The 25,394-nt window shown below is 40.1% G+C and overlaps 2 protein-coding genes and 1 pseudogene across 2 annotated transcripts in view; all 3 read right to left on the reverse strand.

Annotated features, from left to right (window-relative positions):
• PJA2 (praja ring finger ubiquitin ligase 2) overlaps positions 1-18,994 on the reverse strand; it is a 73,005-nt gene extending 54,011 nt beyond the window's left edge. The window contains exon 1 of the mRNA XM_019965502.2: positions 18,851-18,994. The gene's annotated coding sequence lies outside the window, so the exon portion shown is untranslated. The remainder of the gene's footprint in view (positions 1-18,850) is intronic.
• Positions 15,387-20,336, reverse strand: LOC139184007 (uncharacterized). The gene is made up of 3 exons (XM_070792307.1): positions 20,307-20,336; positions 17,810-19,114; positions 15,387-16,921 (listed from the first exon to the last, which is right to left on the reverse strand). The coding sequence occupies exons 1-2, from the start codon at positions 20,334-20,336 to the stop codon at positions 18,017-18,019; spliced, it is 1,128 nt and encodes a 375-aa protein (XP_070648408.1). The 3' UTR covers positions 15,387-16,921; positions 17,810-18,016.
• A 1,089-nt stretch (positions 20,337-21,425) lies between these two features.
• Positions 21,426-21,577, reverse strand: LOC139184308 (U1 spliceosomal RNA; annotated as a pseudogene).
• Between the last annotated feature and the right edge of the window lie 3,817 nt (positions 21,578-25,394).

A 25,394-nucleotide genomic window follows, 5' to 3' on the forward strand; every position in this document is an offset into this window, starting at 1 on the left:
CATGGATATTTTATCCAAAGCCTTTCCTTTGAAATAAGGCAATATTCCGGGCACTATTTTCAGTGCTGAAGATATAAAAATGAACAAAATAGACAAATACTCCTGCCATCTTAAGCCCTCCTAAAATTGTAGTACGGGGTACAGATACTAGACAAAACAAACAAGAAATAAATGTTAGACCGTACACGTGCGTGTGCGCGCTCAGGCACTCAGTGGTGTCAGTCTTCTTGTGACCCCATGGACTTGGAGCCCACCAGGCTCCTCTGTCCATGGGACTTTTCCAGGCAAGAACACTGGAGTAGGCCACCATTTCCTCGTCCAGGGAGATCTTTCCCATCCAGGGATTGAACCTGTGTCTCCTGCATTGGCAGGCGGATTCCTTACCACTGAGCCACTTGGGAAGCCCACAGACAACATCCATGGAGCAAAACAGAGCAGGGACTCAAGAACTGCTAGGAGTATGTGGTTTAAAACAGCATAGTTAGGGAAGGCTTCACCAAGAAGGGATCATTGGGCAAATACCCGTGAGAGAGGGATCCCCATGTGTGGGAAAGAACATCCTCAGCAGTATAAAAGGAGACTCTGAAGTGAAGATTCCCAGAAGTGACCATGGCAAGAAGGTCTGGGGTGGAATGAGCAAGAAAGTAACAGATGAGGTCAGAAAGTAAATTATGGATGGGGGAGTGAAATGGAACTGATCACATAAGTCTTTACAAGGTAAGACCAGAAAGTCAAAGTGAAAGTCACTCAGTCATGTCTGACTGTTTGCAACCCCATGGACTGTTCATGGAGTACTCCAGGCCAGAATATTGGAGTGGGTAGCCCTTCCCTTCTCCAGGGGATCTTCCCAACCCAGGAATTGAACTGGGGTTTCCTGCATTGCAGGCAGATTCTTTACCAGCTGAGCTACCAGGGAAGCCCAATATAAGAAATGTAGGTGTTATTCTTAGTGAGATGGAAAACCACCAAATAGTTCTCAGAGGAGACATTACCTAACTTGTTTTAAAAGGAACACTCTGGCTACTGTGTTTAGACTGAAGGGGAACAGGGTCAAAGGTAGGAGACTGGTTAGAAAGCTATGAAAATGCTGACACGAGATCACAGTGGTTTGGACCAGGGTAAAAATAGAGGCAGTGAGAATTTACCAGATTGTGGATATATTTTGAAAGCAGAGGCAACAAAATTTTCTGATATAGGTTATGAAGTAAGGTCAGAATCTGAGGTTGATTCCTAAGTTTTACAGCCCAGGCAACTAGAAAAACAGACAGGCCATTACCTGATGTAGGAAATTTGTGGAAGAAGCAGGTTTGGAGAAAGTATACTTAGTTTACTTCTGGATGTGTCAAATCTGAGGTATCTACTAGATATCCAAGTAGAAATGTTAAATAAGAGGCTGGAGTTGACTGGAGAATTCTGAACTGCCAGTATAATTTGGGAGTTATCAGGATATAGATTAATATTCAAAAAGGGTTTGTTAGAGATGGCCCCTAAAATTAAGAGGTCAGGGGAAAAGAAGTACCCGGAAAACTAACCAACCAGTGAGAGAGGCAGGTGAGAGAACAAAAAAACTCTAGGAGTGTGGATGCCAATGAATAAAGCACTTCAGACCAGAGAACTGATCCACTGGGCCAAACTGCTGCTACAAGAAAAGCGTGGCGAGGATCTGTAACTGACCCCAGACCGAGCCACAGGGAAGGTCACTGGAGCTCTTGACAATGGCGTCTTTGGTAGAACGCTGAACACAGAAGCCGCGTCAGAGCATGCCGTTGAGAGAGAGAAGTGCTAAGAGTACAGAAATCATTAAAAGCTCCCTGTTTCTTAATCATACTTTTTTTCAACATAAATCCATTTCTTTCTAAAAGATTGTTTTTGGAGCCCTCCAACTGCCTGATAGAAACTAAGTCTGCTTGCTTTCAAGACCCGACTACTTCTGGGCTATCTTCTGGTTGGGTTTGAGTTAGGTCCCCTGATTTGAAACCCACGTTCTCCCCTCTTTACCTTGTTTCAGGAACAGGGGTGTGTTCCTTTTGTCTTTATTAGTAGATTCTCAAGTAACTGTTTTAGCAATTTTATGTAAGTAGGTAAAAGTTGAGTCTTTGCATATCAAAATATTTCCTCTTTCCATCACACTCTTGACTTCTGTTCAAAACAAAATCATTTTTCCAACCTCTAAAGGGCACTGCTTTCTAAGAGGCCCATGTTGCTGTTAAGAAACTGCCCTGTCAGTTTATTTCTCATTCTTTTGTAAGTAAAGCAATTTTTCTTTATGGAATAACTAGGATCTTCTCTCAAGAAATGGTATTCTATATTTCACAAGGACCTTCTTTGGCCATTTAAAAAATTTCTATCACATAGCATAGTAGGGTTGCTTTAAAGACTTACATAAAATTTTCTCATTTTTTTTTTCTTTCCTTATTTTCTCTGTATTTGGCCCACAGAGTTTAATTCTTTGTCTCTAAACTTTTCTTTCTCATTTTCAATGTACAAAATGATAGATTTCATGTACTTTTATATTTCTGGCTTTCTAATATTCTCTACAATAATTTTTCAGATTTCTTGTGTTTCTTGTTCCCTGCTTCTTCTATCATCATTGTCATTTTCAATAGTGGTTCTTGTCTTACAAATAAAATGTAAACTTGAATCTCTCTGTGGATATCAATTATCTCTATTTTATCTAGGCCAGCTGTTTAGATAAGTCCTGCTGCTGTTGCTAAGTCACTTCAGTCATGTCCAACTCTGTGCAACCCCATAGACAGCAGCCCACCAGGCTCCCCCGTCCCTGGGATTCTCCAGGCAAGAACACTGGAGTGGGTTGCCATTGCCTTCTCCAATGCATGAAAGTGAAAAGTGAAAGGGAAGTCACTCAATCATGTCCGACTCACCGACCCCATGGACTGAAGCCTACCAGGCTCCTCCATCCATGGGATTCTCCAGGCAAGAACACTGGAGTGGGTTGCCATTGCCTTCTCCAATGCATGAAAGTGAAAAGTGAAAGGGAAGTCACTCAGTCGCGACCCCACGGACTGCAGCCCACCAGGCTCCTCCATCCATGGGATTTTCCAGGCAAGAGTACTGGAGTGGGTTGCCGTTGCCTTCTCCCATAGATAAGTTCTACAACAGGGCTACTCATTCCTATCTCTGAAGTATGAAAGAGAAAAGAAAACAGAACAGAAGATGAACAATAAAAACCATAGTTATACGTCAAGATTAAAACAATTAATTCATCAGTGGCAGATTTGTATGTAAAGTTTATTGGGAACATTTGGTCTCTCGAGTTTTCTCTAAAGAAATGTTTCCTTTGCTAGTACTATTCATCTAATAATAACATATGATTCCTCTCTACTTGTGACAATCATTCATTTCAAATTCTTAAGAGTGCTCACATACATCTTCCTAATTGCAAAAACAAAAAAAACTATACAAATGTGCTGTTGTCTAAGAATTAAAGGAATTAATCAGGGAAGTATTAATTCTAGATCTTCCAATTATTGACTTAGGTGTCATCATTTTACCCCTTAACTAGGATAATATGCCAGCAGTTCTAGATAGGTAATGGGAAAAATCTTCAAAAGAATACAAGGGAAAGCCTGAATATGGGCTCTACCCTCCCACAGCAGAGCTGAAAGAGTGAATTTAAAGACAAAGGCCTTGCTTTAAGTGTGTTATGTCTATTAAATGAACTGTGTCGGTATACTAACATAATGATGCATATTTAAACAGCTGTCAATGAAGGGATGAATGAATGCATGACAATCCCCTTTCTCTGATGGAAATACGGAAATATAGTTAAAAGAGACTAAGACTTGGGAATACTTAGATTCAAGTTTCAACTCACACACATTAAGTGAAAGCTAGTAGTAGAAGTAATTCAGAAAACTAAAAATCTAAAATAGTAATAAAGCAAAAGACTTAAGCACACAGAATAATGCGTGCTCATACCTAAATGAACACAATACACACTGAAGTTGAACACACACATACCAAGCTACACCGTGAACTGCCTTCAGAATCAGTTCTCCTCTGCATGGCAACTCCACTCCTACACATGGCAACTCTGTCCAGAATCCCATGGACAGAGAAGCCTGAAAGGCTATAGTCCATGGGGTCAGAAAGAGCCGGACACAAATGAAGTGACTTAGCATGCATGCATGCACGCACACACCAGAGTAGTCAACTAATACTCCAGCCTGTATAATATTCAAAGTTCACATTTATTACTATTATTTTTGTAATGTAGGCTACTCATTTGTGCAATATCACCATACCTGTTAGAATAATGTAGTGGTTTTACAGCGTGTCCACAAATCCTCTGATACTTCTTAAAAAAGCAGAACCTAATTTGTTCCCATTAAGTGTGGGCTATACTCAGTAACTTGTTTCTAATGAAGACAAAGTGATAGAAGTGACTATGTGATGTTCAAGACTCAGGCCCAAGATACTGTGGCTTCCTCCTCACTCTCTCGGCTCACACTCTCTCAGAGAAGCTGGCTGCTGTACCGTAAGATCACTCAGTAGTCCTACAGAATGGCCCATGTGATGAGGAACTGGCAGTTTCTGCCAAAAGGCAGAAGAAACCAAGGTCTTCTGGAAATAGCCATGAGAATAAACCATCTAGGAAGCAGATTCTTCAGCCTCATTCAAGGCTTTTTATGACTGCAGCTCCATCTTGATTGTAACCCTCATGAGGCCTTGAGCCAAAACCATCCAGTCAGTCTGTTCCTGAGTGTCTGACCCACAGAAACTATGATATAATACACATCCTGAGCTGCCAGGTCTATTACTGCACAAAACTATCCTGTATTAGATAATAAATACAACCAATTTAAATTACCTGTGTTTAGATTCTGAAGTTATGCGTCCATCTACCACCATAAAGATTCTCTAATACCAGCTCACAAAAGTGCATTTTCTCCCTGTAAGAGACCTACTTATTCTCAACCTGGGAGGCACCATGTTGGGGATGACAGTGTAAAATGAATTACATGCGTCATTCGCTTGTTGACAATGTCTGCACTGCTGCTTAGCACCTACGCTCTGCATTTTTTCATGTGTCTGATAGCCATCTGTATGTCTTCTTTGGAAAAACATCTACTTAGTATTTGCTATTGAGTTGCATGAATTATTTATACATTTTGAATATTAACCCCTTATCGAATACATGATTTGCAAATATTTTCTCCTATTCAATAGATTGCCTAGAAATAATCTACTTTAAAAGTGTCCTTTTAGAAACAAAAAAGTTAATTAAGGGGGTGGGAAAAATGGGTGAAGGGGGTCATGTATATGGTAATGAATGGTAACTAGACTTTTGGTCATGATCACTTTGAGAAATGACTCTCTGCGACCCCATGAACCGAAGCCCACCCGGCTCCTCTGTCCATGGGATTCTCCAGACAATACTGGAGTGGGTTGCCATGCCCTCCTCCAGGAGACCTTCCCAACCTAGGGATCGAATCCAGGTCTCCCTCATTACAGGCAGATTCTTTACCGTCTGAGCCACCACGGAAGCCCATTCATTAGACTGCCTAGAAATAATCTACTTTTAAAGTGTCCTTTTAGAAACAGAAAAGCTAATTAAGGGGCTAGGCACAAGGGGTGAAAGGGGTCAAGTAAATGATGATGAATGGTAACCAGACTTCTGGTGATGATCACTTTGTAATGAACACAAATGTTGAATCACAATGTTGAACACCTAAAGCTCAGATAACATTATATATTAAAAAAAAAAAAAGAACAAAACAAACAATAGTTCAGAAACAAATACAGCTTGATCCAACTATTTTAAGGGGGGGAAGTCTTAATTACTCTTCCAAGCTCACTGAAATATTTATTTTGTATTCTCCCATATTTAGCTTTACATATATCAAAGTGCCCTAGAAATGGTTTTTAAAATTTCTCTTAAAACAAACTTTTACAATTACCTAGCCCATATTTCCTTTCAGTAAAATAATTTTTTAGTCACACAAAGCTTTGTAATTATTACCACACTTAAGCTATAAATTCAAAAATAAAAACTCCATGACAAAATAGGTTTATGACAAACGCTGACAAATGCCACCAGAAAGCAGCTTCATATATGCTGGAACCAATTACATTTAAACCTAGCTTCCTAACATTACCTCATCCTTCCATTTTCAGTGGCTAAGGCAAAGTAAATATCCCAAGAGATTACTAAAGAATCCACTATTAGAAACTTAAGCTTATACTTTAATTATGTCTGACACTTATATATTATTTTTAATGTATCTCTAGATTTTTCATGTTTTCTATCAACAAGCACAAATGATTGCTTATATGTATTTACAACTGCAAAATATTCAGTACATCTAACTAGTATACACACAATAAATGAGGAGTAAAGTGGTATTAATTCCATATATCACTAAGCAACTGGAAATATTACTACAACTAATTGTAGTAAATCAAGCAACCAACCACAGACTTAAAGCTACAGGCTGCTACACAAGAGATCAAATTGCCAACATATGCTGGATCATAGAAAAAGCAAGGAATTCCACAAAAAGATGTACTTCTGCTTCGTTGATTAGGCTAAAGGTTTTAACTGTGTGGATCACAACAAATTGTGGAAAATTCTTAATGAGATGGGAATACCAGACCACATTACCTGCCTCCTAAGAAACCTGTATGCAGGACAAGAAGCAATAGTCAGAACTGAACAAGGACAATGAACTGGTTCAAAATTCGTAAAGAAGTATATCAAAGCTGTATACTGTCACTCTGCTCATTTAACATATTTGCAGAGTACATCGTGTGAAATGCCCGGCTAGATGAAGCACAAGCTGGAATCAAGACTGTGGGAAGAAATGTCAATAACCTCAGATATGCAGATGACACCACCCTTATGGCAGAAAGCAAAGAGGAACTAAAAAGCCTCTTGATGAAGGTGAAAAAAAGAGAGTGAAAAAGCTGGCTTAAAACTCAACATTCAGAAAACTAAGATCTTGGCATCCGGTCCCATCACTTCACGGCAAATAGATGGGGAAAATGTAGAAACAGTCTCAGATTTCATTTTCTTGATCTCCAAAGTCACTGCAGATGGTGACTGCAGCCACCAAATTAAAAGACACTTGCTTTTTGGAAGAAAAGTTATGACAAACCTAGACAGTGTATTAAAAAGCAGAGACATCACTTTGCTGACAAAGGTCTGTATAGTTAAAGCTATGGTTTTTCTAGTAGTCCATGTATGGATGTGAGACTTGGACCATAAAGAAGGCTGAGCACCAAAGAATTCACGCTTTTCAACTGTGGTGCTGGAGAAGACTCTTGAGAGTAGCTTGGACAACAGGGAGATCAAACCAGTCAATTCTAAAGGAAATCAACCCTGAATATTCATTAGAAGGAATGGTGCTGAAGTTGAAGCTCCAATACTTTGGCCACCTGATGAGAAAAGCTGACTCATTGGGAAAGACCCTGATGCTGGCAAACACTGAGGGTAAGAGGAGAAGGGATGAAGAATGAAATGGACAGGAGTTTGACTTGATGGACATGAGTTTGAGCAAACTCAGGGAGATAGTAAAGGACAGGGAAGCTTGGCGTGCTACAGTCCATGGGCTAGCAAAAGTCAGACATGACTAAGTGAATGACCACCACCACCACAAGAAAACTTCCAAGGTATGATTAGCAAACTCTGCAAATGAACAACTTTAGAAACGATAATAATACCTAAATCAGAGAGAAATTTTAAGGGACAGCTGTTAAAACTTCTGAGATGAAACGGGTTTGTTATCCCTAGTAACAAGAGATAAGACAGAAGGCTATACTTGATTATCTACTACTCTTCCCTTACCTATTACTCTTCTCTTAACTACTACTCTTCTCTGAAGATAGTTTTGCAAACTATTGTAAAAAAGGAACAATAAGTTGAGCACTGGTACAGTGAAAATTACATTACAAAATGTAACTCAAACATAACACAAAAAACTATTTTCAAATTCTGTTCTGGCAAAGCTTGTATCTCACCAAGTTTTTATAAACTTCTCATTCTGTTAAAGAAAAGTCTTGTAAAAAAAGATTTTTTAAGACTATCAATAGCAATCTTTGAGGAAAGAAGTGAAATACAACTCTCAACACACTAGAACAATAATTTCTGTGGTTTACCTTAAAGTATAATTGGCTAAGGCAGGAAAAGATTAGAGTCAAAGAAAAGCGAGATGAAAGAATAAAATATTATTTAAAAGAGATGAAGAATATTCCTCAAATTTACCTCTCATTTAGATAGGAAGATCTCTGATTCAAGTGTCACAAATAAGAAGATTTCTGCTCAACCGACCCTCCTTCGAGATACACAAATTAATCAGCTTTAAGCAGAAAAGTTGGGAAGAACTAACATAACATTGTAAATGAACTACACCTCAATTAAAAAAAAAAAGCTGTAGAGATTTATTTTCATGTCAATAAACCAGAAAAAGGAAAAACCAGGGTACAGAAAACAAAGAAAATAAAAAATTCAATGTTATGCATACCAAAAGGTAACAAATGTCATTTGATGCTAAAAAACACAAAATATGCTCAGAATAATGTATCTGTGATAGATCCTGAGATGTGTGCACTATCAAAAAAAAAAAGAGAAACATGAGTGAAGGTTGAGGAGATATAAAAACCTAGCAAGGCAAAATGCTGAAGCAAGATGGTATGTACATGGGGGTTCCTTGTACTCTACAGACATGTTTGGAAATTTCCATGAAAACTTTGACATTATTTCCCTTTTCTTTGCAATCATTTATTGAAGAATTGTTCACATACAAAACTCTTAAGCATACATTACAATCCAAATAATTTTTACATATATATCTAGCTACTCACCTAAATAAAAATTATTTATCATCACTTCAGAGGGTTTTCTCTCATCCCTGCTAAGACACTGACTCCTCTCAACCCAAAGGCAACCACTCTCCTGACTTCCATTACCCCAGTTAAGTTTTTCAGATTTTAAACTTCCTCGAAGTGGAATCATACATCATAAACTCTTCTGTGTCTATTTACTTTTGTTTGACACAATGTTTCTGAGATTCATTCACGCTGTTATAAACATCTTTGTATGGACTTTTTTTTTTCAACTTTTCTTGAGTATCCATGACCTGGAATTACTGGGTAACAGTACAGAGGTACGTTTGGCTATAACAGATCCTGACGGCTTGGTAAAGCAGCTGAAACGACTTACATTCCCACCAGCAATATGTAAGAGTGTTGTTTCATATCCTTGGCAACACTTGATATTGATTCATATCCTTGGCAACACCTGATATTGTCAGTCTCTAATTTCAGCCATTTGGTGGGGGTGTGATGGGATGGTGCCTCATTGTGACATTCCCTGATGAGTAATAATGTAGAGTACCTTTACCTACGCACACTGACCTTTTGGATATCTTCTGTGAAGAACCTGCCTGCTTTCTTGCAAATTTTAAAAAGTGTGTTGCTTGCCTTTTTCTACTTTTAAGAGTTATACTTTCTGGATACAAGTCTTTCACCAGATTTACTTAATGTGAGTATATTCTTGTAGTCTGTGGCTTGCCTGTTCTCTTTAATGACATCTTCATGAATAGAAATTCATAACTTAGTGTAGTCTAATTTACCAACTTTGTTTTATTTAAGAAATTTTTGTCTAATCCAAGGTGATGAAGACATTCTAGGTTTGCTTCTAGAACCTTGATAATTCTAGGTTATACAGATCCAACTCATATGAATACAGTATCAGGTAGAAATCAAGGTTCATTTTCCCCCCAATATTCAATATCCAACTTACCTAACACAATTTATTAAACATGTTTCTTAACTTCACTGGAGCTTTTGTCATAATCCAAGATACTACATATGTGAAGGTTCCACTTCTAGACACTCACAGTCCTCCACTGGTCTTTTTGTCCATCTTGTTCAAATATAATACTATTTTAATTACTCTAACTTTATACCAAGTCTTGAGACATTTACATTTTGATATAAATTTTGCAATCCATTTCATCATGATTTTTAAATTCTGGGATTTTAAGTGAAATCATATTGAACCTATAGCTCAACTTGGAGGAAACTGACATTTTAACAATAGTGAGTTCCTATTATATAAAGATGAAGTATTTCTCCACATACTTAGGTATTTTAAAATGTCTCCCAGCACTGTTTTATAATTTTCAGTGTAGAAGTTTTGCCAAAGTTTTTATTAGATTTATTCTTAGGTATCTTACATATTCTGATGCTTTGCTAAAAGTACTTTTCTAATTTTATTTTATACTTTTTGGTTGCTAGTACACCACTTACATTTTCGCAAGTTGTCTTTGTACCCTTGTATCTTTTTAAATTCACATATTCTAAAACTTTACTGGCAAACACTTTAAAATTTTTTTTCCATTTTTTTAAATTAACCTTTTCTAACCTGAGGGCACTGGTTAGGATTCCAATGTAGTTAAATAGAGAAAAAGATAAGGGACATGAAACAAGGTTTTTCACTGAGTATTGTATCAGCTGTAACATTTTGTTGTTGCTGATACTATACAGAAAATTAACACTGTTTTCTTCTATTCCTAAATTGATAAGGATATGCAAACTGTATCAGTGAGAAAATGCTACTGGACAAGTAGCACTAATGAATTCTTCAATCTGTAAAGAAACATAGTATCCATGAAGTGCAATGAAGCAGAACACAATAAAACCTTAAGTATGCCTGTATACAGAGTGCTCTCAGAGCACTGCTTCAGTTGCACTCAACAAGCTCGGATGTAATCTTTTTGTTATTTTTCAGATAAAAAATGTTTTCTAATTTTCATCGTGACTTCATTTTGATTCATGGGCTATTTAAAATGTCTTGGTTAATTTTCAAACATTTGGAGCCTGCTGCTGCTGCTAAGTTGCTTCAGTCGTGTCTGACTCTGTACGACCTCATAGATGGCAGCCCGCCAGGCTCCTCCATCCCTGAGATTCTCCCGGCAAGAACACTGGAGTGGGTTGCCATTTCCTTCTCCAATGCATGCATGCATGCTAAGTCACTTCAGTTGTGCCCAACTCTGTGCGACCCCATGGACCTAGCTAGTTACTTTTATGTTGCTGTTGTTGTTCGGCCGCTTTTTACTTTTGTATTATGTGCGTCTTTAAAGTGTTTAATTGCTAAGTCATGTCCAACTCCTTTGCAACTCCATGGACTGTATGTAGCCTGCCAGGCTCCTCTGTCTAAGGGATTTCCCAGGCAAGACTGAATTGTAGTTAATTCCACAGGGTTCAAAGAACATGTACTATATAATTTCCATCCTGTGAAATTTGACGATACTTTTTAAGGACCACAATATTTTGACAAATGTCCCATATGTGCTTGAAAAGAAAAGCATAGCCTTCAGTTGTTAGATAAAATGTTCTATTAATGTCAATTATATCATGATGATTAATCATGTCATTCAAATTTCCTATTTCCTTACTGACATTTTCATATATTTGTTCTATCAGTTATACCATATGTATATTTAAAATCTCCAGTTATGAATGCATACCTATCTTTACTAATTATATTAACTTCTATATTCAGAGGCTATGTTATCAGATACACATACACTTAGGATTATTATATTGTCTTGATGAATTGACCTACTTATTATGGTATTTTCCTGTTTATTTCTTGTAATATTTCTTCCTTTATGTCTATTTTGAATAATATTACGACTAATGCAGGCATATCAGTTTACTTTTGGTGAGTACTTGCAAACAATACTTCAGTTCAGTCGCTCAGTCCTATCTGACTCTTTGCGACCCCATGAATCGCAGCACGCCAGGCCTCCCTGTCCATCATCAACTCCCGGAGCTCACTCAGACTCACGTCCATCGAGTCAGTGATGCCATCCAGCCATCTCAGCCTCTGTCGTCCCCTTCTCCTCCTGCCCCCAATCCCTCCCAGCATCAGAGTTTTTTCCAATGAGTCAACTCTTCGCATGAGGTGGCCAAAGTACTGGATACTTACTCAGTCTTTTTATCTTCATATTATGGGTGTCTTCAAAGTGTTTTTTTAAATAAATGCCTTTGAAAGTTTTTTAATCATGCAATCACTAATCAAAAAAAAGATAGAATAGCACTATCAATATCAGAAAAGTAGTCTGCAGAAGAAATATTACCAGAGATAAACAAGGATACTACATAATGATAAAGGGGTCAATTCACCAAGAAGATATAACACTCCTAAACAAATATGTACCTAAGAACAGAGATTCAAAATATATGAAGTAAAAACAGTTGGAAGATGAAGCAGAAATAGACAAATCCACAATTACACTTAAAGGCTTCAACTTTTCTTGCAATGACCAACAAAAACAAGTAGACAAAACCTCAGTAAGGAAAGAGAAAACCTAACAAGCATCACAAGTCAACTTGACCTAACAATTACAGAATATTTAATACAAATGATTAATTTAGTATTTAAAATGGAATGCAGACTTTATAGAATATCCTGCCCCAAAGCAGCATGACATACATTATTTTGAATTGCACGGACATTTACCAAGACTGACCATATTCTGATTTATAAAACTTCAAAAAAGTCAAACAAAATTATACAAAGTATGTTTTCCATCTACAATAAAATTAAGCATAGAAATCAGTTACAGAAAGAGATGGGCAAAAATCACCAAATGATTGGGAATTAAACAATATACATCTAAATAACCCATGGGTGAATGTGAAAGTCACAAAAGAAGTCAGAAAATATCAACATAAAAATATGTGAGACCATGTGATGTAGTACTTAGAAGGAAAAGAAGAAAGGTCTCAAATCAACAGCCTTTTAAGTTTACACCTGAAAAAACTGAGTGGATTTAAATCCAAAGCACTTAAGCAACAGTAAAGAGTTAAAGTCAGTGTAACTCAAAACTTTTTTTAAAGTAATAAAATAATAAGCTGGATCTTTAGAAAAGTTAACACAATTGATAAACCTGGAAATGAACTAATAAAGACAAGAGAGAGGTCACACTGACAACATCTGGAAGAAAAGAAAAGACATCACTACGGATGCCATAGCTATTAAAGGACAATAAGATACAACTTCATGGCAATTAATAAAGAGACAAATTCCCTGAAATGCACAAACTACTAAAACTCATATATTAGGTGACTCACATAGTCAAAGACTGACAATGTTTTTAAGACAAAATTAGGATATCCTTACCATCCTATACCTATTAAGGTAACTAAATCCATCTCTGTTCAACAAAGAAACCTAGGCCCAGATAAGTTAGCTTGCAAACTCTGATAAACATTTATGAAAGAAATATCTAAAATTTTTCAGGAAATACAGAGGAAGAAACACTTAAGTCTATGAGACCAGCATTATCCTGGTACAAAAATATTACACAAAAAGGTATCTTTCATGGACACAGATACAAAAAAATACTCAACAAATATTAGCAAATCTAACCTACTAACTTATGAAAATGATAATACATCATAACCAAGTGAGGCATATCTAGAGAATGCAAGGTTGACTCAACATTTGAAAATAAATCAATGTAATTCATCTTAACACACCAAGGAAGATAAATCAGAAGATCATCTAAACAAATAACACTTAAAACATCTGAGCACACTCAATGTCCAATCATGATTAAAAAATTCTCATCTAAGAACAGAATGGGGACATCCTTAACTTGATTAAAGGATTATTTTACTTAACTATAACATGTAGTACGTAATAAAACCTGATAAAAGGCCTTAGTGGCCTTACTAATGAAAGACTGAAAGATTTCTTTCCCTAGGATTACGAATAAGACAAAGATACCTGTTCTCACCACTCCTATTCAACATCATACTGGAGGTCCTAGTCGGGGCAATAAGGGGAAAAAAGGTACAGTGGAGGTGGCTACATACAAATTGAAAACAAAAGAAACAAAAATGCTTTGTATTCACAAATGATGCTAACTTTCTACATGAGAAAATCCACAAGAATCCACAAAGGAAAAAAAGTTACTAGAACAGGCGAGTTTAGCAAGGTTGCGAGGTTCAAGATCAGTATACAAAATCAACTGTATTTCTACATACTGTCAGTGAACAACTGGACATGGAAACTTTGGAATATTATCATTTACAATATTATCAGAAGTGATGAAATACCTGGATATAAATCTGACAAGAGCAACAACTTCTGTATCTTGCAACCATAAAATATTAATGAAGGAAAATGAAGACCTTTGATTAAAACCAGAGATAGCTCATGTGCTTACACGATTATTCAATATTAAGATGTCAATTTTTATCAAATTGATCAATGTATTCAGTGTAATATCCCCTGAGTATTTTTTGTAGAAACCAACAAGTTACTTCTAAAAAATTTTACAGAAAAGCAAAAGGAACTAAAATATCCAGGATGATTTTGGAAAATAAAGTTGAAGAACTTACACTATCTGATTTTAAAACTTATTATAAAGCAACAATTATCATGAATGACAAAGTGGCACTGGCAAAACGAAAGATAACAGAGATCAAGGGGATAGTCCAGAAACACACTCACATACATGGTCAAACTGACTTGACTAAGTGGTGCTGGAACTGGGAGCATAAACTTAATCCTTATTTCACACCATATACAAAAATAACTCAAAACAGACTGCTACCCCTCGACATAAAAACAGTAACATTTGAAGAAGAAAATGTAAGGGGAAATATGCCTGACTTTGTACTGAGCAAACTTAGAACACAGAAACACAAATTATAAAAGGAAAAATTGATGAAATGAATTTAATCAAAATTAAAAGCTCCTCTGGGCCAACTGAAAGGTAAGCTTCAGATTGCACTGAGTATGTATGCATCTGTCCGGGTCAAAGGACTTCTACAGAAAACTGTATAAAGAATTCCTCCAACTCAGTAAGACAAGCAACTCAGTGTTTAAAAACAGCAAAATATCTGAACACATACTTTACAAAGGAAGACATACAAATGATCCATAATAAATGATAAATTCTCAGCATCATTAGACATCACATAAATACAAATTTAAAATAGTGTCATATTACTACATACCCACAAGAAGGGCTAACATTAACTAAGTTTGATAAGAACATAGAGCAATTGGAACTGTAAAATGGGGGACAGTTTGACAGGTTCTTACAATTAAACATTCATTTACAATACAACTCAACAAATCCATTTATAAGTATTTAACCAAGAGAAATGAAAATATATGTTCACACATTCATGAATGAATGTTCGTAGAGCTTTATTAATAAGAATCCCAAACTGGAGACAATCCAAATACCTATACATAGGTGAAATGGTCAATTATTGTGGTAAATCTATACACCATAAACTACTACTCAGCAACAAAAGCCATGAACCAGCTAAACATACAAACACATGGATTATCCTCAAAAACAACACAGTGAAAGAAAAAAACATGGACACAGAAGAATATACATCACATAATTTATTTATATAAAATTCTAGAACAAATGAAACCCATCTAGAGTGCGAAAAAGAGGACAAACTGTTTTCTAGAGCTGAGGGTAAAAGAGTGACCTACTGAAAAAGGGTAGAAGGTAAGTTTTGGGGATGAGAGAAATATTCAATATCTTGACTGTAGTAATGAAAATATTCTACTCTTGATTGTGGTAGTGGTGACATGACTGTATATACATCTGTCAAAACACACGGAGCCATACATTTTAAATCTATGTATTTTATTGTAAGTAAATTATCCTCAATAAAATTGATTCTGTAAAAAACAGCTCTTTTGGGAGAATACTAAGCAGGGAATACTGGTGATGCCCTATACAGATACTCAAAAGGTATCAAAAACATCAATAAAATTCAATACCCACTTATGATTTTTTAAAATATCATCAGAAGTTAAAAACAACAATAAAATCACTTGGAAAGTTAAGAATACAAGAAAATATTTTAACCTATTATACTCTCCATTTATCAGAAAGCTTCAGTAAACATCATAATTGATGCTAAAACATCAGATCCCCTTAAAGTCTAAAACACCACCAAGTTGTGAACTATCACTGCTATTATTTAACATTGTATAAAAATGTTACTAGCCAAAGTAATGAGAAAGAAATATGTATACCAGCCAAAGTAATGAGAAAGAAGTGAAAGTGTTAAGTCACTCAGTCCAGTCAGATTCTTTGTGACCCCAAGGACTGCAGCCCACCAGGCTCCCCTGTCCTTGGGGATTCTCCAGGCAAGAATACTGGAGTGGGTTGCCAGTCCCTTCTCCAGGGGATTGTCCCAACCCTGGGAACAAACCCGGTTCTCCTGCATTGCAGGCAGATTCTTTACGAGCTGAGCCACCAGGGAAGTCCTAATGTAATGAGGAAAACACAAAATTATAAAATTTAAAAGCCACAAAACTGTGAATATTTGCAGATAATCAGTTAAGTGGTTAGATACATGATAAGCAGAAAAAAATTCAAAAGCTTTGGTATAACTGAGGGGTGAGAAATAAATGTTACTTAAAGTTTCTATCCACCAGAGCTACCAAGATGGAATGCCATAGAGTTTTATGGAATAAAATTATAAAACTTTCCTTAAGCAAGATGTGAATTAAGAGACATGCTATACATATCTATCAGAGGGGAGAGATTCAGTATCACAAAGTACAATATGCTCCATATTAATCTAAAATTTCAATATAACCTCACTCAAAACACCTAAAGGATCTTTTATCTAATTTGCAAGTTGAGTCTAAAGTTCATTTGTAGAATGCATAAGATTAACTTGGAAAAGAGTACTAAGTAGGGAGAAATTTAATAGGTTATCAAAACTTAAATGCATACTGTTTTTAATCTAGCAATTCAATTTCTAGGAATACATGCTCCAGAAATAATCACATAAAGAGGAAGTTTACTGAACAGCTGACTCTCAGAACGAAGGCAGAACTAGAAGGGGAAGTGGGAGATGCACTTTTCACCTTAGTCCTTCCATGCTGTTTGAAGTTCTAAAATTTAAGAAAATTTAAAGGATATTAATAAAAACAAGTAACTGTAAAACTTGGCTTCAAAGAAAGCATTATTTGTGATTAGAAAAAGAAACTAACTTAAATGTCTTTCGGTAAGGGAACAGTTAAGTAAATTACAGCCCATTGAAATTATTTAAATATTATTTAGCTTTTAAAAAGTACCAAGGGGACTTAAAATTTACAAGGAAAGATGGCCAAGATACATAATTTGGCGAAAAAAAGCAAGTGATATATCAAGGTGTTTAGTGTATTCCCACCAAACTCTCCCAACTTTACATGTATGCATATGTGTTTAAAAGTGTACGTTAGAAGACGTACAGTATTGTTAACTCTAGACACAGGAACGAGACTGGAGGATAAAAAGGAATGTTCACATTGTAGTTAATGGTTCATTTTCTGTATTGCTGAAATTTTACATCTAGTTTGCATGTTTGTAACTGAATTTTAAAAATTAAAATTTCATATAAAATAATAAATTCCAGAAGACATGGGGGGAAAAGTCCAAACGTTCGTTAAAAATCTTTTAAATGTTTATCTTCGTGTTTATTTACACACTCTGCAAATGATCTATGCTGCTGCTAAGTCGCTCCAGTCGTGTCCGACTCTGTGCGACCCTGTAGACGGCAGCCCACCAGGCTCCCCCGTCCCTGGGATTCTCCAGGCAAGAACACTGGAGTGGGTTGCCATTTCCTCCTCCAATGCATGAAAGTGAAAAGTGAAAGTGAAGTCGCTCAGTCGTGTCCGACTCTTCGCGACCCCATGGACTGCAGCCCACCAGGCTCCTCCGTCCGTGGGAGTTTCCAGGCAAGAGTACTGGAGAGGGGTGCCACTGCCTTGGGGCTGCCAATGTAAATAAATTTAACTTACCAAACAAGTCATGATTAAAAAGACTATATTAGGCCTTTAAAAAAACAACTTTCCCGGAAGCAGCCGACTCAACGCAGTGCCTATGCGTCTGTTAGAAAAAAAAAGAGGAAAAAAAAAAAAAGGCCCGGAGAGAGGAGTCTTCTCAACAGCTCTTCCTCGCAGTGAAGAAGGCTGCCCCTCTCCCGTTCGCCTCGGTCCGAGCGGCGCTCAGGCCCTGGACGCGCGCAGAGCCGCCGACGAGCCGTCACCGCCGGGCCGGGCCGGGGCCGGGGCCAGCCCTGACCCACCGCGCTGACGGGGGCGCGGGGCTGCTTTCGGGGCGCGTGACGGCCGCGGCCTGGGCGGAGGTCTGCGCGCCCGAGCCTCGGGGACGACCGCGGGGCAGGGGACGACGGCCACGGCGGCTTTCGGGGGCGCGGAGCTGCCGCAGGCCCGCGGCGTCCGACGGCTCGGCTCTAACGGGGTGCCTGACCGGGGTGGGGGGTCTCCAAGGGTGAGCGAGGGTCTCCACACGGGGGGGGGGGGGTCTCCACACGGGGGGGGGGGGGGCTCCACACGCGGTGAATGAATGGGGGACTGTGTGGGATGAGCGGGGGTCTCCACACGGGGTGACTGAATGGGGTGAGCGGGGTTAACAGGGGTCTCCACACGGGGTGCGTGAGCGCGGTGACGGGGGTCTCCACACCGGGTGCCGGGGGCGCGGGGGGCGGTGAGCGCGCCGGGGGAGACGCTCTCCTCACACAGCCGCGCTGACGGAGAAAGGCAGCGCTCGCGGGCCCAGCCGCCAAGGGCAGCGAGGGGGAGCGGCCTGCGGAGGCCCCGCGGCCGCCGCTGGAGGAACGGGCCCAGGCGGCGAAGACGGCCTCTCCCAGCCAGCGACCCCACCCACCATGGCCGGCGCGGCGGGCCGCGGACGGGCCCCGCTCGAGGGCCGGGACGGAGAGACGCCGGCGGCGGAGGCGGCAGCTTCCCGGCCGTGACCCTCGCACACCAGACACCGGGACCAGCCTCATTTAAAGGAAAGGAAAGCAATCCCCTCACCGAGCTGAGAAGCGGCTCCGGAGCGAGGACGGCGCTCGGTCCTCCACCCGCCGCCGCCGCCGCCTTCTTCTCCGCCTCCGACTCCTCCCCCGCCCAACGCGCAGGAGCCGGCGGCGGCGGAAACACGGACGGCGGCGGCGCGCCCCGCCCCTTGCGCCGCGGCGCAGGCGAGGGCGGGGAGCGCGCAAGCCCCGCCCCCAAAGCGGGCTCGACCAATAGGCTTAATAGACCGCTGCGGGGGTAAGCCTCCTGCCCAATCGGAACCTGAGGAGTGGGCGCGCGTCAGTAGTTGGGACGTGGCGGAGAAGGGGAAAACACTTGTCCTGTCTTTGCGCCCCGCTCCCCTGGTTCGGCAAGGGGGAGCCTCACCGATTGGCCCTACAGCGGAAGGACAAATCCCACCCCCGCCAAGCCCCGCCCCCTTTCCCTGCAGCACTGCGACGTTTGAGGGGGCGGGGCGCCGGGCCGGGCCGGGCCCGCAAAGCCTTCAGTGGGTTGAGCCGGGAGACAAGGGCGGGGTCTCAGGGGAAGGGACGCCGTGCGGAGATCTGGAGGACTGGCGCAGTTAGGCTTTGAGAAATGAAGGCGCAGCACGCGAGATGGAGGTGTCAAAATGAATCCTCAGTCAGTCCAGTCTCTCAGTCGTGTCCGACTCTTTGCGACCCCCTGGACTGCAGCACGCCAGGCTTCCCTGTCCATCACCAACACCCTGAGCTTGCTAGTCGGTGATGCCATCCAACCATCTCATCCTCTGTCGTCCCCTTCTCCCGCCTTCAATCTTTCCCAACATCAGGGTCTTTTCCAATGAGTCGGTTGTTCGCATCAGGTGGCCAAAGTATTGGAGTTTCAGCTTCAGCATCAGTCCTTCCAGTGAATATTCAGGACTGATGTCCTTTAGGATGGACTGGTTGGATCTCCTTGCTGCCCAACGGACTCTCAAGAGTCTTCTCCAGCACCACAGTTTCCAAAATCAATCCTAATTTGACTGTAGACCTAACTAACAAGATGAAGGTCTCCCGGCGTCATGGGTAGGCCGAGAGAAGATAGCAGGAGGAAGGGCAGCTCCCCCTCCCTGCCCACATTGGCCTTCTCCCCTCCCACCCTGCAGTCCAGCAGGCAGTCGTCTGTCCCCTCATTTCTGATTCTCTTGGGGTGGGGGCGGGTCATATGGGGATGCCTGCGTTTCCTCTGTATAGCCATGGCCTGACCAGAGGCTTCCAGTTTGCACCTTGGGGCTGATGGGTTGTCAAGCTGGTAAGTACCAGGTCCCATCACTTGAAACCAAAATAAATACAACAGCTGTAGTCCTTGGACACCTTGCTTAATTTAAACACGGGTAACAGTTTAGTCAGTCGTGTCCCTGATGCTGAATTGTTTCTTCGCCCTGCACGTTTCCCCTTTTCATGCTGAACCTGTCTGCTTCTGTAATTACAGGCCCACTCTCCTCCCATCTTACCACGAGCCCCTTCACCCCCACCACACACATGCCCAATGCCCAGGATACATGTAGCTTATCACCTGCACCAAGAGTTAAGAGCCCCACTTCTCTTGCTGTCCCTGGCAACTGCAAAGTCTCCTGCCAGTGAACCCAGACTAATTTTTTTTTTTTTTTGCTGTTGATGAAAACAAAATTATCCCAAATTTACTATAAAAGTTAGACTGTGAGAACTGGCTAGGCAGTTTGTGGAACAAAACTCTCAGCCCACTGATGTAGTACATTTCTTACCAAGAAACCATTTCCTGCTTGATATTTCTCTGCTTCACAGGTGTTGCTCTTTCTCCATCCAAGTCTCTTCCTCTTTGAAGAACTGATACTTGAGTCACATTTCCCTTGTCTCCTTTTAGGATGTTGTATACGGATCCAATTGGATACACTAACCTGTTTGTTAGGGCAGGGTTTTCCAAATTTTAATCTCTTCCATATTGTATCTGTGTATACATTCACAGTAGTATTTATTTTCTTTAAATAAATCTGTTTTTCCTTCAATTTCTTTAAGAGGGAGACTGTAAATTACTGTAAATTGAAACCGTGTATCACCTCTCCCAAGTTGAAAGCAACTGAAGGAGAAGTGAACATAAAGCAAAGTTTTTAAAATCTGGGAATTAAAGAGCATTTTTTCTACTAAAGTGTCTAAGCCTAAAGCCTACTGCCTGTAAAAAACAGGTTACCAAGCACTAGAAACATTTTAAAAGCAAGCAGGGAAATGGCATTTTTATCATGATGTAATCAAAGGAGAGAAAAATAGAACCAAAATAGGAATCACTCTCTCACTATGTGAGTCTTTTTTTTTTAATCCTGCATGCATGTCCCAAGGCATCAGATTTGATCTGTGTTACTCTTTGAGAAACACTCCATGTATTCTAGAAGCAAAAGGCTACACTCACTATATACTTGCTCCTGTGGAACTGTCATGGTGCCTCTGGGTTTGGCATTTAGCTTGTTGATGTGTTACAATGAGCATATATTGAGGATTAAGGTCTAGTCGAAATTGACTTATCTGACATCTTTGACCCATTTGGTTATAATCTATTTATGTTGTGTCCTTGGGCTATATTATTCTTTTTTATTCCCCCTGGGGGAAAGTTCCCCATTACCACAAATTATGCAGTCGAGTTTCCCACATTTAGGGAAATTGCAGGGGTCAGCACATCTGGAGTGCAATGGATGAGCCTCACTTTGGAAAAACTACCTTTGTGATCATTGTATCTCCCCTGTCAGGTAAATATGGGCTATGTCATTTTTTCAAAGGTTGTGCCATGTCCCCTTCCCCCTATTTCAATACCTAGCATGTAGTAAGTACTAAATACTTATGTATTGTATTATATATATAGATATATAGATAGATATAGGTATATCAGTTCAGTTCAGTCACTTAGTGGTGTCTGACTCTTTGTGACCCCATGGACGGCAGCACGCCAGGCCTCCCTGTCCATGACCAACTCCTGGAACTTGCTCAAACTCATGTCCATCAAGTCAGTGATGCCATCCAACCATCTCATCCTCTGTCGTCCCCTTCTCCTCCTGCCTTCAATCTTTCCCAGCATCAGGGTCTTTTCAAATCAGGTGGCCAACGTATTGGAGTTTCAGCTTCAGCCTCAGTCCTTCCAGTGAATATTCAGGACTGATTTCCTTTAGGATGGACTGGTGGGATCTCCTTGCAGTCCAAGGGACACTCAAGAGTCTTCTTGAACACCTCAGTTCAGATATGTATTAATGATTTATATGTATTATTGTTGACTTCAGAGGGGGGAAGCACTGCCTATGGCAATGAAATGAAGGCACCACTTTTCATTTCTACAGGATGTAATGCAGTAGTTCTTGAGGTGTGATCCCCAAAGCAACAGAATCAGCATTAATGTTTTTAAAATGCAAATTCTCAGGTAGGTCCAACTTCAGACCTGACTTGGAAACTCTAGGTGTGGAGTCCAGCAATCTGTATTTTAGCAAGCCTTTGAGGTGATTCTGATGCATGTAAAGTTTGAGAACCACAGATATAATAGGTGGAGGATTGGTTAATGAGGGAGAGGACCTGAATTCGAATTATATCCTTAGAGTGACATCCCAAAAATGGAGATGCAAGCACCTCTGAAAATTATTTTCTCCATAAAAGTGATGAGAAAGCTGGCAAAATTGTCAGAGTCAACTTTTTCAGAACTCTGCAAACCAACCAAGGGCCTGCAGCAACCCAGGAAGCATTTATTCAAGAAAACAGCTTACTCTAATCCAATCTCACCTCCAGCTCCACGGTTGCACTGAAAAATAATAGCTGGCACTCGTGGTGAAAAGGAGCATCGTGGCAGGTCCAGACAAGGTAGAATGAGGCTGTAACTCCCTCAGAGCCTATTTCCAAGAAAAGAGTCATCATCTGACCTATCTTCTGGTTCCCCAGAAAAATCTCACTTGCAAGCCTGGGAAAGCTTCTTCCCCAGAAGCGTTTGTCAAAAAACAAGCAAACCAACAAACACTGAGAGGGAACTGATTAATTCTGCCACACTTTAGGCAGTGGAAACAGTTTGGAGCAGCAAAATTGGTTAAACAGAAAGCTTAAAAGGAAAGGCTGGAGAATGTCTGTAGGAGCTTTGTAAGCTCCAACACATTCATAAGAATCCAGAAACCAACACACATGCCAAAGATTATGCTAAGCAGTGCATAAACTTGGCAAAGACTTGAGAAGGCCCTAAACATTCACTCTTGAGAGTACTTGGGACTGCAGGGAGATCAAACCAGTCAATCCTAAAGGAAATCAACCCTGAATACTCATTGGAAGGACAGATGCTGAAGCCGAAGCTCCAATACTTTGGTCACCTGAGGCGAGGAGCCAACTCATTGGAAAAGACCCTGATGCTGGGAAAGACTGAAGACAGGAGGAGAAGGGGATGACAGAGGATGAGGTGGTTGGATGGCATCACCGACTCAATGGACATGAGCGTGTGCAAGCTCCAGGAGATGGTGAAGGACAGGGAAGCATGGTATGCTGCAGTCCATGGGGTCGCAAAGAGTCGGGCATGACTGAGCGACTGAACAACAGCAAAGGCTGATCTTGAGGCTTTGCATAAGTAAGAAATGAAGACTAAGGGGAAACTGTCAACTGCCTGGCTGGGTGTTGAACCGTGACCCAAACACATACACCAGATACTCAACAAACCCTGGGAGGCATACTGATTCCAGGCATTTAAAGAAATCTCTGTCTAATCATTAGATAAGCACTAAGCTAACCAAACAGAATTTCAGTGGCCGCACACCACTGTTGATAAAAAATCTCATCTATTTTTAGTTGATAAAAAAAGCTCTGAGAAGTATTCTGCCCATTTGAATTCAAGGCACAGTAATATAAGTTTTTTGAGGCAGAGGGATATGCATTAAATAGCATATTATTGACAGTTTACATAATCCATGTCTAAGCATCATCATGGTCCCTTACAAGTCTAGAAGCAATGTTACCTTTTAAGGAGCTGTCTTACTGATGCCAGGAAAATGTTGCTGTTTCTGGCTGAGCAGGTATTTCTGATGGGGGAGTTTTGGTCAATGTGTAATGTGCAGTAGAGGGGAGAGAGGAAACCAAACGGTAAAGAAAACCTTTTTATATTTAAATGTTTATTGTCTTGTCATAAAATATGAATTTTATTTCACAGTTTCCCCCTTTTGATCATTCATCATTTGATAGAAAGCAGTAGGTGATCAGATATTTTCTAGGGTAGTTGCTTTCCTGCCCTGGGTCTGTCATATCCCTTGATACCAAGTCCTAATACATTGGTTCTCTGTCTTTATGGGGTTACTTATACCAGCAGAATGTTTGGCAAGGACTGACAGTCAATTCTAGGTTGTCCAATAAGACTTAAACCGATTTTTCTCACATGTGCATTGTGTATGCCTATTATTTTATGGAGAACTATTGGCATAATCTATATTTTCATTTGATTGAAACTATAAATATACTATCTTAGTATAAGCAAGTGACACATAGCATAAAAGAAACTATTACCTTATAAGTTCCACAAAGTGTAATTAAAATCGCCTGTAGTATCAACAACATCATTAGCAAAAACTTAAGTCAAGATCCTTCTAAACCAAAGCATTTTCCTGGTGCTTCCTCTAAACTGGGAAGAGAATCATTCAGAGCAGAGATGTGACCCTTCACATGGTTATAAGGTTAGTTACATTTGAAGACTCATCAGGTGTAAAGACATAGCATTCAGTACATGTTACAGCACGAATTCCCCATTCAGTTCAGTCGCACAGTTATGTCCAACTCTTTGCGACCCCATGGACGGCAGCGTGCCAAATTCCCCCTTGGGAAGCAGCTAAAATATTGAGGGCCACGAAATTCTGTGAGACTGCTTTTCTCATCATGGAGACTTCCAAACTGAGAACCTAATGGGTTAATTACTATCATTCAAAGCTTGCTGAGTGAATTTTGTTAAAGCCTCTACATGAATAATACCTTCTGTTCCAAGTAAGGAACAAATACTGTGATCAAATGATCATACTTTTGGAAAACTGATTGAGCCCAGTGTGCCTGTATTAAATGCAGATTGGCAGATTGGCTGGGGCTGTTTCCAAGGTTACCTGTAGGTGACCTTGAGCCCAAGGGAAACCAATTACGTATCTTCCTGAACAACCTGGGGAGAGTCAATGTCATAAACATGTTGCAAAAATCCACTGGGGTCTGTTAGGAGCTACCCAAAATATAACACCTAATGAAAAGGAGTATTTATGGCCAGGTTGAGAATAGGCATTATTAATTGGCTGGATCAGAAAGTCTCAGTTATCCTGGTGATAACATTAGCTTGTGTGGTGCTAGAGTTTCTTTTCTTTAAACATTTCCAAGAGCCATCCAGTTAGGGCCCTGGAGAGGAAAAATCCAATAAGGCGATCGAGGAGTAATGAACATAGGTATTTGGCCATAAACAGCAATTTGATATATTTTTGAAACTTGCCTAAGATTGAGCACAAAGACAAAATACATTTGGTTCATAAGCACAAGTGTGAGCAACTGTCAAGGTCAGCATACAGGCCTAGTCCCGCATCTTGAGTTGTCTGTCT

Source organism: Bos indicus, chromosome 7 (assembly GCF_029378745.1).
Source record: "Bos indicus isolate NIAB-ARS_2022 breed Sahiwal x Tharparkar chromosome 7, NIAB-ARS_B.indTharparkar_mat_pri_1.0, whole genome shotgun sequence".
NCBI lineage: Eukaryota > Metazoa > Chordata > Mammalia > Artiodactyla > Bovidae > Bos > Bos indicus.

Coding starts and splice junctions, on each gene's coding strand:
- LOC139184007 (XM_070792307.1), bottom strand. CDS start 20,336: ATGTGTGTGGTGGGGGTGAAGGGGCTCGTG. Junction 19,115..20,306: donor TGGGGGTGAAGGGGCTCGTG/GTAAGATGGGAG, acceptor CCCACTCCTCAG/GTTCCGATTGGGCAGGAGGC.